Genomic DNA, 14,105 nt, shown 5'->3' with positions numbered 1-14,105 from the left:
TAATTTATGCCCTTTTCGTCTGCATCCCTCCTTGTTTTTGCTGACATGTGTGAGATTAGTACAGCGTGTTGTTCACAAGTCATGTGTGCCTAGCTTTAATTTTAATAGCTCCACATTCCTAGCATCGATGACTGTCATTTGTGGCAGTATCTTGGAGGACTGTTTCTGCATTGCATAGCAATAGGTCTCGTGCTTTTGTCAGCTGTGTAAACAAAGCTTTTGGTTTTGCTGTCCAGTATGTATAGACTAATTCAAGAACCTTTCCTTCCAGTCTGTGTCTCAGTATCTGTTTGGGTTTTTTTTTCATATCTGTGTTGTCTTTGTAAATTGAAGTGGAAAAAAAATGGTAGTTCTTAACTTGATTCTTCTGTCCCAATAGAAGGAGGAGGTCCATGCAAATATGTTCACTGTCTGGAAGGGGCATTGTGTTTTTACTTCCCCCTACTCTGTCCTGATATGAATTCTGAGAAACGGGCAATCACACTCCCCAGCCCCAATATGTTCCTTTAAGGAAAGCCCACAAGAAGGGATGAAATAGGGCTGGTTTTTAATCAGGAATCTGTACAGCGCAGCAAAATCCATCTTCTCAGGATTTTTTCTGTAAGTGAGGAAGATAAAGCCAGTGTTCTACAAAATTTGTTGCTCCGATAAATGACGCAAAGATTTCTAGATAGAGGAAACAGTCAGTCATATAGATTTTCTTTCTCCTTCTCTTTCTTTCATGCTGAGGGGGCTGAGATAGCAAAGGATGCTTTCAGAGACCACTCCGTGTTACACTTTTGTGTCAGATGCCCCAGGTTTTTCTTTGCTGGTGAGAGAATAGGCATGGAGAGCTCTGCTTTTCTTCAGTAGAGGGTACTCAGATCCTCAAGGTAGAAGGAAGCTTGAATTAAGGAAGAGATACACTAGTCTCTTTCAAAAATTATTTCGGGCTGTACATGATGTAGAACATCTTATAAAGGAGAAGTGTTGAGTTTCACAGAAGATGCTTTCTCTACTGTGCACTTGTATGCCAAAGTTTAGGTATGTTTCGAAAGATATGTCGTAGAGGAAAACGCTAATGTTTACATTTCCAAGAAAGCTGAACTATAAGCTGCCAGCTTTGAGGAGCTGGGGGCAATGAAGAAGTGTGGGAGGTGAGAGTTGGTATGATATGTGTGATGGATTATATGTTTCCAGAAATCTCTCTCCTTACATTCCTTATAGCAAAAAGTACTATATAACACCTCATAGTATCAGGAAAAGTTTTTTCAGAATTGTCCCTGAGGTTTGTTTTGTAAAATTGTACATATTTCTTGGTCAAAGGGAAATTTAAAATTCTAGATCTACAAAGTTGTTCTTAGACATTCAGGTAGTGATTTTGATTTAGATCTTAATTGTCTTGGTTTTAATGGAAGGCTGCCATTAATTTTGTTCTACAAATTACTTATCAGAAGGTTTGTAGAAATAAAGCATAATGCTTTCCTTTATATTCCTATGATGAACTAGCATATGCAGATTTACAGTTGCTATTTTGTCCCTGCTTGAAATGTCCCTATGAAATCCCTGTCCCTGCTTCCTTGCTGGTGGATTTTTAGAAGTTCAGTGAGCACTGCAAATCGCCTGAAGAGTGGAAAATTCCCCTGTCACACAGATGCCCTTATCAGCAGCAACCAGATGGAGCTCTGAGCAGGCACATTATCAATGTTAAATTGCCTTTTCTGAGTAGAGAGGATTAAAGCATTCCTTCAGAAATGGGTGGCATAAGCTGCAAACTTAGGGATAGTAATATTCTGAAATGTTACTATTTTAAAATCATATGGAAGTATCTTAACAAACAGTGCATATCAAAAATGTATTATTCTTTCAAGCTGATGGAACTGAAATTCTTAAAAAAATAATTTGTTTTGAATAAAATAGTCATCCTGTCGGTTTTTCTTAAATTACCTGTGGGTGTGTGTTCTTAGCTTAGATCTATTATGTGCTTAAAATTCTAGAATAGATTTTATTATGTATTGAGTCATGTTATATTGAACCTAAAATTGTTTGATTTTTAATTAAAGGACAAAATATGTTTAGACTGAGCTTTGCAGTTTGGATTAAATTAGCAAAATAACATTTCAGAACAGCAGAATTATATTCCTTTATTTTAATTAAAGGAATGTATGCTTACTTATTAAAACAAACTCTCAGAGAACATAAGGTACATTGTTTGCTCCAAGTCTTGGGGGTAAAAGATAATGCAGTACTGAAACATCCTAGTCCAAAATTAAACAAAGCTATCGAATTTGGCCTAAACAATTGGTGCCTAAGTATCAGATTACAATAATACTAAGAAAGAAAGCATCAATGTGATGTGCAGAGATTTAGTGACACAACTCCTTTTTCATACTAATGAGCTGCAGTGAATACCAGTGTTTCATTCAGAATTAACCTCCAAGGCTTTGATTAACTAACTTATCTATAAAGGTCAATGCTTCCATTATAGTTTAGGCTGTTTTCATACTTAGTTGCTTGATGGCATATGCATTGTACTGTCTGTTTGTTTAAAGCAAAACAAAAGCCCTGCTATTAAAGAGAATGCTTTATAGACATATCTGATTGATTGAAATTTAGCCAATCTGTATATTGTCTTTTCAGATTTGTACATAAAGTCCCGTATGATCAATGAGTTGTGTGTGCATACAGAAAAAAGCCTAGGAATTAACATTTATTTATTCTTTAATCACAATTGTACCATCTCTCAATATAGTACTTGCTAATCAAACCACTTAAAATTACATGTGGCAATATCTTGATAAAGTTTGATTTATTCTGAGTCATATTTTGGCAGTATCTCACACTAAAGATTAGTTCACAGCATTCTTCTATTTAGTGTACGCTGCGAGTTTGTGGTGACTCTTTTGTGTCCACAGAAGCTTGAATAATGCTGTTCCATTCAACGCTCATGTTTTTCCTGCAGAACAAACTTGGAGCTTGAGCTGGTCCATCGAGGAGGCAATTTATGTTCAGGAGGTGCAAGCACAGCTGGGAAGAGATCTTGTTTAAGTAAGTTTTATGTTATGAAGTGCAGTATAAATTATTTGAATATTGAATAAAGTTCTTTCTACTTCTTTCTGACATTTTCTAAATTATGTCAAGTTTTTTCTTCTGAGAACCTTTTTTCTGCCATAATGAGTCTTTTTGTTTGTCTTCCAATTTGAGAAATCGGAAATCTAATTTGCACAAATGATTCATTAGAGCTGTTCATCTGTTGTGAGTATAATCTATTTAGAAACCAATTGTCATCATATCCATGTAGTATTTTTTTAATAATTTCCCATTTTTATGAGTAGAAGTAGAAGTATTTTAAGGGTGAAGCAGGTAAGCTTTGTTTTACCCTGGCTGTCGGTAGTAACAGTAAAGAAATTTGTTTCTCTGAGTGCTAATGTAGCTCATGACAACGTCTCATACTTAGAAATCTGCAACTACCACGTCCCTTGTCTTTAATTTCCCTAGTTTATTCTCTGACAGGAGAGTTTTTCAAATTTTCTTCGGTAGAAACTCTCAAATCTTCATTGTTCTGAAACGCTTAGTATTTGGCAAATACTTTCTTAACGTAAAATCTTCTAATCTTTTACTGGAATATAAACTGTTAGGAAGGGACTATTTTCTTTTTATTTCTTTTTTTTTTTTTTTGTAGTTCATGAAAAATTGGAAAGCTTTCCAGAATGCTACTGCTACTAGTGCTTGTTTAAGTCAAGCTCATGCAGCAGTAGCAGCAGATTCAGTAGTAAAACTGTCAGAAAGTTTGGGCCCACCTCTGCCTTTTGGTACAGGATTTGTGGGCGATGCTTTCCTCATCATTTGAGGTGATGAGGCACCAAAGAACTCCTATCACATGCTGTGCTGTCCACATCTTCTCTAGGATAAGAACCTTCTGTTATTGCTAGGAAATGGAGTTTAATTGATTTCATTCATGTGTTGTGATTTGTGAAAATTAGTTTTAAACCCTACTGCACATTGTCTCCTCCCACCATCATTACCTCCTTTCCTCAGCGGGTCAAAGTACCTGAAAACTGCCTGTGTTAAAAGGACATCACTAGATTACTGTTTGCAAATTTGAAGCATTTAGTAGAATCAAGGCTCTACAGATAACTTCTACTTGGACTATGATCTATTTTTAATTTTGTGCTCACCTAGTAAGGTGGACACTTTCTGAATTTCAGCAACTTACTGGATGCATTACCTATTTCACAAGCGTGTTATTCGGAAGACATGGTAAGCAGCTTAGGGCAGAGATTTCCGCTAAAAATTGAAAAGCTTTTGAAATATTTAAAGTTAAAAAATTCATTATGATGTACACATAATGAGCATGTACCCCTGTTTTCATATGGCTTTACTAGTCATACATGATCTTTATAAGTCTTGACATTTTAAAGTTTAGAAGAATGTGTGTGGGGAATTGGCCTGCAATCTATAAGGTCGTGTGTTTATCTTATTGATAATTTTTCAAAGTCAGGAGATTTCAGCTTCTCTATATGACTTTTTAAAGATAAAAGTGAAATGAAATACATTCATTACATCTTAAAACACTGTGAATGTTTGATGACATATCAGTATCAAATTTGTGTTGCATGTATCTATTTAAAAGCTTAGTATTTATAAAAAAGGTAATGGTTTTTCTCATGGTGCTTTATCACCAACTAATGTCAGTAAGTGCTGGAAGATTAGGGTTTTGTGGAGAATGATTGAACTGCCAGAATGCTGAGCAGCTACCTTCATGTACATCTCAAAAGCTCCATTGTTTCTATTTGAACTATATAAAGTGACACCGAGGGAGGAACTACCACAAAGTTGTTTTTATTTGTTTGGGTTTTTTTAAGAAAAAAAAAAAATCCACTAAACTGAGGCTTAGTAGCTGACACTAACTGCTTTGTGTAATACATTATTTAATTTTTTCTTATACTTACCTCACTATCCCTTCAGCCTCATCTTGCATAAAGAAGGGCTGTTATATACTTAGGACCTGATTTTAAAGGAAGCATATCTTTTGCTAACAGTCAGTGAAAAGTTCAGTCAGGATTTTTAATACATATTTGTCAAGTCTTGAAATGCATGGAGAATACTGTAATCACTGGAGAAATTTCTTTTTGGAGAATTACAAAATTGGAAATCATACATGGAGAATGTATCTGCACTGGAGAATTGTCTTGTGCTAGATTGTTACTTCAACAAGACAAGACAAACTGAAGTCCTGTATAAATTCATATATCATACTTGCCTATTTTTCCAGCACTTTTATTATTTTGCCATTAACTCATTCTCAGAAAATGAACAACCAATGTTGTCTGTTCATCAAAATAGATTACTGGAACAAACTAAACTCATACAAAGTTGAAGATACTTCTCACATTTGAGAAGTCTGGAAGTCATCTTCTTAATGAGAAGCTTTAAGTAAGATTACATTAACTATTGCTTTTAAAAATACACATTAGTTTACAATTACTGCTCTAAAAAATAAGTATTAGTTTACAAAATTTAAAATGTTTATGAAATACATCACTTCTTCATAGCAGCAAATCTGCTGCTAAACTGTGTGTTAGTTATCTATCTATATAAAAGGTAAAATCTCCCAGTAAGGAAAGCTGTCTTAAATCCTTGTCCTCAGAATTGTGTATATACTTAGAAGAATTTTTTTTCCCCATGCTGCGATTTGGCTGTTTTCAAGTAATTGCATACAAGGGCTTAATCTGAAATTGGTAGAGTATTTCCTATAACTGAAAACTGTGTTGGTGATTTTTTTTTTTTTTTTTTTTTTGTTAAGCATTCCACCCTTTTGGGTAGAATGGTAAATTTTCTTATTTAGATCTTAATTAGTCACATTGGTGTTTTTAGCATTTATCTTGCACTTCAGAAAAATTGAAGAAGGCCTTGAAAACTTTCAGGTGTAAGGTGCTATGTATATGAATGTGTTCTTGCTTTAAACAGCACGGAGACATAAATGTCATCGCTTCATTCACATGCTCTGTATGTTCTGTATTGGTACTTATTTTGTAAAATTGTTACATAGCAAACTAGTCATTTTTAATCTTGGATTAAAATAGACTCATTTTTAATACAAGGTGATGGGGTTGTCCTGGAACAGACCTGTACAATACTTCCATTTAGTGTTATTATATTTAGTATTGGACATTAGGCTAAATATGACTAGTAGGAGCGGAATCACTTTTCCCTATATAGCAGGGTTTGTTTTCTCTACACCATTACATAAGAATGAGAGTTTCATTCATTGCCTCTTCCATACTGGTGCATTTAGAGATAAAAAATTGCGGTTGTCTAGGTACGTGTTCTGTAATAGATTTTATTATTTTTCCATTCTCATTTCTTTTTCCAAGAGGTAATCCTGTCTTTAAAGTTTCATTTAAAATGTACCTTCAACTTCTTCATTGCCTTATGCCCTGGGGAAAGAATGATTTTTTTTTATTTTTTTTTTAATCCATACGCTATCTAGAACTTGAATACTGTTTTGTTAACGTCTTGATTGTACAGTATTGAAACTGCTTTTTTTTTTTTAAACGTCATTCGTGTCAGATCCAGCAGAAGTAATCTGAAATATAACCTCATTTTGTTTTTCTTATGTGTGAGGTAATAAGGTGTCTCTCTTGTGATTAAGCGTACCACTCTGTATTAGTCTTGTAACAACTGTAAAGTTTAGTGATTAGATATTGCAGAAAACGGAATATGTTGTCCCAGGTGAGCTGTTACAGCAGCAAGCGTCAGGAGAGATGGGAGGAACAAATAGGTCAAGAGCTGTTTCAGTAGATTGGACCATGAGGGCAGCTGCTCTAGGGAAGTAAAATTAAGAATGATTAATGTAGCTGTTCATGTCAGTGATTGAGTCTGCGAGACGAATGATGAAGAAAATTTGGCTGTAAAATTGCCATTTTAAGGTTTAAAGTTTTGTATGTTTGTTTGCATGAGGGTGCGTTACTAAATAGTACACAACCAAAAAATGCAAATAGTGTCTTATTTACTTATTACTTAAAAATCAAGTCCTAGTTTAAGGACCTCGTTACAGTTTTAGAGTCTATGGCATTGAAAGCTCTCTTGGGTTTAGGGGAAAACTATGATATATTGCAACAGTACAGGTCTTATTTCCCTGTTTTATAACGTTAGAGAGATCTATGTTTTGCTTTTTCTTTTCATTGTTTTGTATTTATAGAACAGCTTCAGAACACCATATTAAGGCTGAATAATTAGGACTTTTCTGTACGACTTTTGTATCTCTTTAACTTGTGTTTACATGTTTTTGTCTGTCATTGTTACTCTGGTAATCTTGCAATAGTGGGCGAACAATACAACAAAATTCAAAAGCTATCTATAAATGAAATTATAATCTAGTTCTTTCTTCCTTTGAACTTTCTAAAAGTTCTTTCTTTCTGGCTGCTTCCCCCCCCCCCCCGCCCCCATTAAATAAGGATAGCATATGGGATGTTTTGGAAGGATTAAATATTCTATTACCTTGTCCTCTGGCTTCAGTTTCCCTGTATAGGAGCTCCTTATCCTTACACTTCTCACAGATAGCAGACTCTGGCATTTCAGCATCAACTGCATTAATTAGGACATTAGTTTACACGTGAACATCAAACAAGTATTTAACACTTGTGCAAGCTACCCTTAAATGAAGTGTCCTGCACCTTCCTAACTTCTATGATGGTTCTAACCACTGAGAAACTGTATTGTTCCACCATTGTTTGGTTAGGCATTTTTTAATTTTTTTTTTCCTCCTTTTTTCATTTGAAGCCTGTGTTTTGCATTTGTAGATGGCTCAGCAGTGTCATCTGTTTTGATTATAATGTTAATATCAATTTAGTCAGTGCTTTTAGAGTGCACAGGAAGTCATCTTGACATGAAGCATTTTTGAAGCGCTTCATGCTCCTTCTGTATTTTCAATACCATTTCTGTATTTTTAATTTTTCAACCACGTTGATAGTAATGGCTGTCTCTATTTTATCCATGTGGCAGTGATACTTGGAACCACTAAGTATGGTTCATTCCTGTAGGAAGAAAAAGCTAATTCTTTTAGGAATTGCTCAGTTGCAACTGTCTCCTTCCTCTAATCTATTAATGTGAATTTGGTTGCAAAGATTCCTACACACCTCTCTGCAGCCACTGAAAATGAAAAGAATAAAAGTAGTTTTCGGGAATGGTTTTCTGTGGTTGGTTGGTTTGGTTTATGCTTTTTGGTTTGGTTTTGTGGTGTTTTGTTTTGTTTTTTTAGTTAGGAGCTGGCAATCTGCAGATCTCTGGTGCCTGTCCATTCATGCTAACTTTGGAAAAGCAGGTTTTCTCACCAACAGATGATCCTAACTATTTCCTAAAAAACTTGGTATGCCATTCATACCTAGCATGGGAGAGGCAAAGATAGATACTCTTAGAATTCTATTGCTAAAGTTGACTTCATATACTGGCAAGTTTGGCGTTGAGGATAATTAGCTGCTTCATCAGCAATTAAGGCTTAAGATTTTGTAAAGACTATTCATGTCTTAATACCTTAATAGGCTTTCCCTGACCTTCACATTATTTTTTTTCTTCACTGATTTCAATCTACTGGCTCAGTGATGAATGGGAAGATGCTGTCAGCAGGTCTTTGCAGCTGCTGTTGCTAAGTGGACTATATAAATCTCTACAAGGAGAAAAAAATTCCTCAATCTCCTTATTAAGTCCCATCTGGTTGTATCAAGTGGTTTTTGTTATAATCTGCATTCTTCTTGATAGTTCCAGCAAACTTTGGGAAAAGGATGTAATGTCTCTAGTCTGGTAAGGTTCTCACATGGCAGTTGAAACAAGGGTGTTTTCAGTTCCACTTGCAGTGAACTGTGTTTTGTGATCTTTAGACATTGTAAATATGAATACTAATTTCTAGAATGAAAAACAGAGAAGACTGGATCAAAATAGCAAAGCACAGATTTTCATGACAGCAGTGTGTGTTATTTATGTCCTTCTAAAACATAAATGTGAGAGAGACTGGGGAATAAACACATCATATAGACTTTTGCCAGCAAAACAGTCACCTAATTCCTTAATTTTCTAGATTTCTAGATTTTCAGTGCTCTGGTATTTTCCTTGGCTGTCTCCAATACTCCATAATGATAGTAAATTTGAGGTAAAGCAATCGGACCCACTGTGGTATAAAACAGAAAAATGTTTGTGAAGAAATAAACCCATGTGTCTTCCTCTGGCCAGGCCTTAGTTTTTGCTAATTGTTAGAAACCTTCTCAGAAATGCAAATATGGATGTAATAGACAAATCAGATCTCACTTTTGCCAGCGAGGAAGGTGTGCGGCACCAGGCTGTCTGTGGTGGCATTCCTCTTAGCGGGTGGTGTTAGTCCTTGGCCGCCCCGGATGCAGAGACTGCCATAGCAGTGCTGCATTGCCTGAGAAAGTGTCTTTATATTTTTAAGTCAGTTCATAAAAAATATTTCGTAAAAGGTCATCTTAACCGTATCTTATTACCTGCCGCATAGCTTTACATGTACCTGCTAAACACATTTTCTTGTAAAAGAGTGATAGCTGCCTTAATCACAAACAAAAAATACAGTCTTACAAGACTGCTAAACTGGATTTTTCTGTTCAGTCAGTTGAAGTTAGAATGTATCTTGAGTCCATAAATGTTACACACCTGGAGATTACAAATAAATTCTCCAGTGTTAGAATTTGATGCTTGTCTGCTTGATTTCATATTAGTAAAAGCTCAGGGAAATAGCTGTTAAAGGAACAGAGGGTTAATTAATTATACTAAGCTTTTTTTTTTTTTTTTTGCGTAGTTGCCCATTTCTGTTTGAGGCAAGGAGCAGTTCAGAAAAAAAATGACATTTTTTTAATAGCAAAATATTTCGTAAAAGGTCATCTTAACCGTATCTTATTACCTGCCGCATAGCTTTACATGTACCTGCTAAACACATTTTCTTGTAAAAGAGTGATAGCTGCCTTAATCACACACAAAAAATACAGTCTTACAAGACTGCTAAACTGGATTTTTCTGTTCAGTCAGTTGAAGTTAGAATGTATCTTGAGTCCATAAATGTTACACACCTGGAGATTACAAATAAATTCTCCAGTGTTAGAATTTGATGCTTGTCTGCTTGATTTCATATTAGTAAAAGCTCAGGGAAATAGCTGTTAAAGGAACAGAGGGTTAATTAATTATACTAAGCTTTTTTTTTTTTTTTTTTTGCGTAGTTGCCCATTTCTGTTTGAGGCAAGGAGCAGTTCAGAAAAAAAATGACATTTCTTTTAATAGCAGTGAGGCAAGAGGGAAGGAATGGATACTTTCATAGGTTTCGTTCCAACTAAAACCATACTGGCAGGTTTTTTATTATTTTGAAATATTAGTATATTTTCAGGGCTTTGAAGTTTGTCAGCAAACCCACGTTTTGCTAGAATCTGTTACCAGGAGAAAAGATAACTTATTTTGTCCTCATTGACTGTTTTTATTCAGAAAGCAGGTGACAGCAATCAATTCTGATGCCATCTACATCTCCAATTATTTTACAAACCCCAGGAGCTAATTACAGCCCTCAGGCTCTGGCAGTCAGCTGATTTCATCATGCGACTTTTTTGGCCATTGCGTACCTCTGAGTAATTGTCTATTTATGGAAAATAAATTAATAGCTGCTATTTCTACTTAAAAAAGAGGACCTGTGAGTGAGTGTGTAGGTTGAGCAAGTGGGTTGGAGAGAGAAGGGAGAGATGAAGAGAGTAGGAGGCAAAGGGATCAGTTGAAAGAATAAAGGAGGCGGGGGGGGGGAGATCGCAAGATACTAAGGGAAAAAGTTGAAATGCAAGGGAGGAAGGAAGCAGGATCCCAGAAAATTGAACAGGAGGAGCAAACATGGCAGCAAATAGCAAGATACAGTGTGACAGGAGGAAAAAAAGTGGGAAATAGTATTTTAAAATATGATTTTAATATAAACCTATGAAAATAAAAAAGATGCATTTTTTCCAAACTGCAACTGTGTTATAAACACAGAAAAGGAAGTGAAGTCTGCGTTTCTTATTTTGCATACCTCTCTGAAAATGGTGTCAACATAAATGGTGCCTGCCTTCTTAGCTTGCTTAAAGGGAGAAAGGATTAGATGTTATCTTTTTTGTGTTGATCATATGATTGATAGAGAAATGAAAAGTGTACATTTAATATATGATGCTGCAGTAATACGCATGTAATATGTAGTAATTAGCATAAGCTAAGCATCCTTTGCTCAAAAGGTTCTAGAATTGTTTTGTAGATGATATTTTTGACACAGTGGATGTACATAAGGTTTTCAATTGATGAGTATCAGCAAACTTTGCCTGCAGGTTGTGTAGACAAATCTCTGCAGTGATAAAGACTGTTGCTACTTTAGTGTCATTGTGGTGTGGTCAGAAGTTTGGGCTTTTTTCCACTTCCAAAAGTTACCAACAAAATAACCTTATGAAGGCAGAAAGAATAATAACCTTTTAAGGATGAAGAGCCGAAGTGATCCTGCTATAGGCCAGAACTGTCAACTTTAGGTTAATTTCAAATATGTTGTGCACAGAACTTAACTGTGAGTGAGAGGAATAAAAGCTGTATGTTAAAAGTGTATCAGTCTCTGTTTAGATAAGATGGTAAAGAAATCACAGCTTCTGGCATAAACTGGAAGAGGGAAGTGAAGGGAGCATGGAACCTTAGCAACATAACAGCATATGAAACAGGATTTTTAAAAAGACCTATCATTAAGTTACATGGAGGTGGTTTTTTTTAATGAGCACTAAAACAACTGAAACCTGGTCAAAGCTTTCAAAGCAGCCTTTCTCTGTTTCAGAATTTCAGGAGAGAAAAAATAATTTTGTCATATGCATGCATAAGTTCACTGCCTTCTAATGAAATCTGACTTCACTTCAAAACCTTTTTTAAAATACAAATTAAAAAAAAAAAAGGTGCTTGTTAGGGTACCAGCTATTTGGAATGATATGACAGACTTTTCAGAATCTTGTAAAATAAATGATTGCAACTTAATGTAAAATACTTCATATTATTGTACATAATAATCAGCAATCTATCTTCTTCACCTTTCAGATCAGCTGTTCCATGTGTTGGCCATGCACATGCGCCTCTACAGTATAGACTCTGCATACAATCCCTGGAGAAAACTAACGCAGCCGATCCAGGATAAAAATTCAGAGCAAGTATTTTAATTTACCAAATATCAGTTTTACATTGTGAAAGAAACATCCTTACAGAGGGGCTTTGGGTAACTTTCTTAATTTAAATTTTCTGTGAGGTAGGCTGATGAACTTCACATCTACAAATTGTGTGTATATATTTTGTAAAACTAAATTTTTGAATTTCTTTTACTTAAAATCTGACACGTTCCAGTTTTGAGTTAAAACTGAAATACACCGCTTGCAAGCTTAAGCATGTGCAAATTTAATGGTATTGGGTAAGTGGATAGGTGCACTGCCGTTCTAGGTACAGATGCTAGACAAAATTTACATCGAGGTTAAGTTCATAAATAGTTTATTGAAAGTTGGGCAACAACTAATAGCTAATTAGCTCTTAGCTAATATGTTACAGAAATAACGTAAGTAGCCTAATATACGTAAGAAGTAATTCTATTTGAAGCTAAAAGTTTTCATGTTATTTTAAACGTTATTTACCTGAGTTTGCTTTTAAAACATTACCCTTACTTACAAAGCTGTACAAGGATTAACAATAATAAGTGGAGCCATGTATCTGTGTTCCACAAGGACTCATCTCCCTACTTGATTTAAGACTTTTCACTTTTCAGATTCCACCTTGATGGTGAGAAGAAACGTTTCTTGCCTAAAACCAGATGATTTTTTCGTCATAAGAGGAGAACAGTAAATTTTGTTTTTTCTCTTGGCACCTTGAGCATCTTCTAAGGTCTCCACTTTGTAGCTTGCAATAATGTTGAAAAGACTTTTTAGTGTCTATCCAGCTGTGTATTTGTCAGTGTGTTTCTAGGAGCCTGAGGTGGAAATCTTCATGGGATTTCAAAAATTGAGCTAGGATAGTGATGCCACAATCCTAATCTGCAAATTAGGAAAAATTATTAAAATGTTTCTGCTTGCTTTGAGTTTGAGATTTTACTGTTTTCTTCTTGGTCTCAGGTCTTTTTTCGCAATCAACATCAGATTATTGCAGTAACTAGACTAGATTAACAGGTTAGTTTATAAACAGAACAAAGCATCAAGAATTAGCAGAACAAAGCATCAAGAATTTTGTAACCTGAAAACCTATGTTATTCAGCATGCATTCAAACTACTTTGAGAGTATGTTTTTGTGTGATCCTGCCCTGACCTAGATTGAGCAGCGGAACAAGGTTAATACATTTGGTGTATGATTGACTGAGTTATACCAGGCAAAATTAAGATCATGTTGATGGGCTGTTGACAGTCTGAATCATGCATTTCCCATTTTGGTATTAGAAGAGCTTGCTCACTTTGGAAGCAGCTATTAACAGAGGGACTGCTTTTTCTGCACATGCAGCTTTTTGTCACCCTTACAGACTTGAGGGAATTCACCATGCATCGGTCAAGGTTAGAGTGCTGCAAGTTAGATGTCATTAGGCAGTATTTTGAATCACTTTGAAATGAATGGTACTGTAGACCATAATGGCCTGCTTTGCAGGAGATCTTGCACGGTGGGGATGCATTTGAGCAGTTCTCTTGGTTCCTGTACTGTTTTTCAGGATTTCTTGGTAGATTTGCTGATGTTGGTTTGGCACTAAGTCCTAAATGGTTTAGGAAGCTGTAACTGAGAGATCATCCATTTTGCCATGAAATAGTTTACGGGTGAGATGGACAGATGCAATCAAGCTGGAATTTCTTTGCTCACTCCTTGAAACGGTTTTCTTACCTTAGCCTGCAGGCCCCAGAAAGTTGCAGCAGAGGCAAATTGGGAACATGGTTTTAATCTATACATGAGCATCAAAGACGGCTATCCATAATTATATAATCTAGAAATTTGAAGTAGTAGTATCACTTGAAGATGGCATTCATATGATCGGTGTGTATGATCTAATTGCACTCTTCTTAGAGTCACACAACCTTTTGAGAAATCCAGAATAGCAAATTTTTTCAGGTGCAGGAAAGAGT

The 14,105-nt window shown here is 35.5% G+C and overlaps 1 protein-coding gene across 1 annotated transcript in view; it reads left to right on the top strand.

Moving 5' to 3' along the window:
• UBR3 (ubiquitin protein ligase E3 component n-recognin 3 (putative)) overlaps positions 1-14,105 on the top strand; it is a 101,547-nt gene that overhangs the window by 64,884 nt on the left and 22,558 nt on the right. Inside the window, exons 30-31 of the mRNA XM_009894565.1 lie at positions 2,942-3,027; positions 12,064-12,169. Of these exons, the coding sequence (XP_009892867.1) occupies positions 2,942-3,027; positions 12,064-12,169 (192 nt within the window). The remainder of the gene's footprint in view (positions 1-2,941; positions 3,028-12,063; positions 12,170-14,105) is intronic.

The sequence above is a fragment of the Charadrius vociferus genome, unplaced genomic scaffold (genome assembly GCF_000708025.1).
Source record: "Charadrius vociferus isolate BGI_N301 unplaced genomic scaffold, ASM70802v2 scaffold161, whole genome shotgun sequence".
In the NCBI taxonomy this organism is placed as follows: Eukaryota; Metazoa; Chordata; class Aves; order Charadriiformes; family Charadriidae; genus Charadrius; species Charadrius vociferus.
The sequence above is the reverse complement of the archived record's forward strand: the minus strand, read 5'-3'. Positions and strand labels throughout refer to the sequence as shown.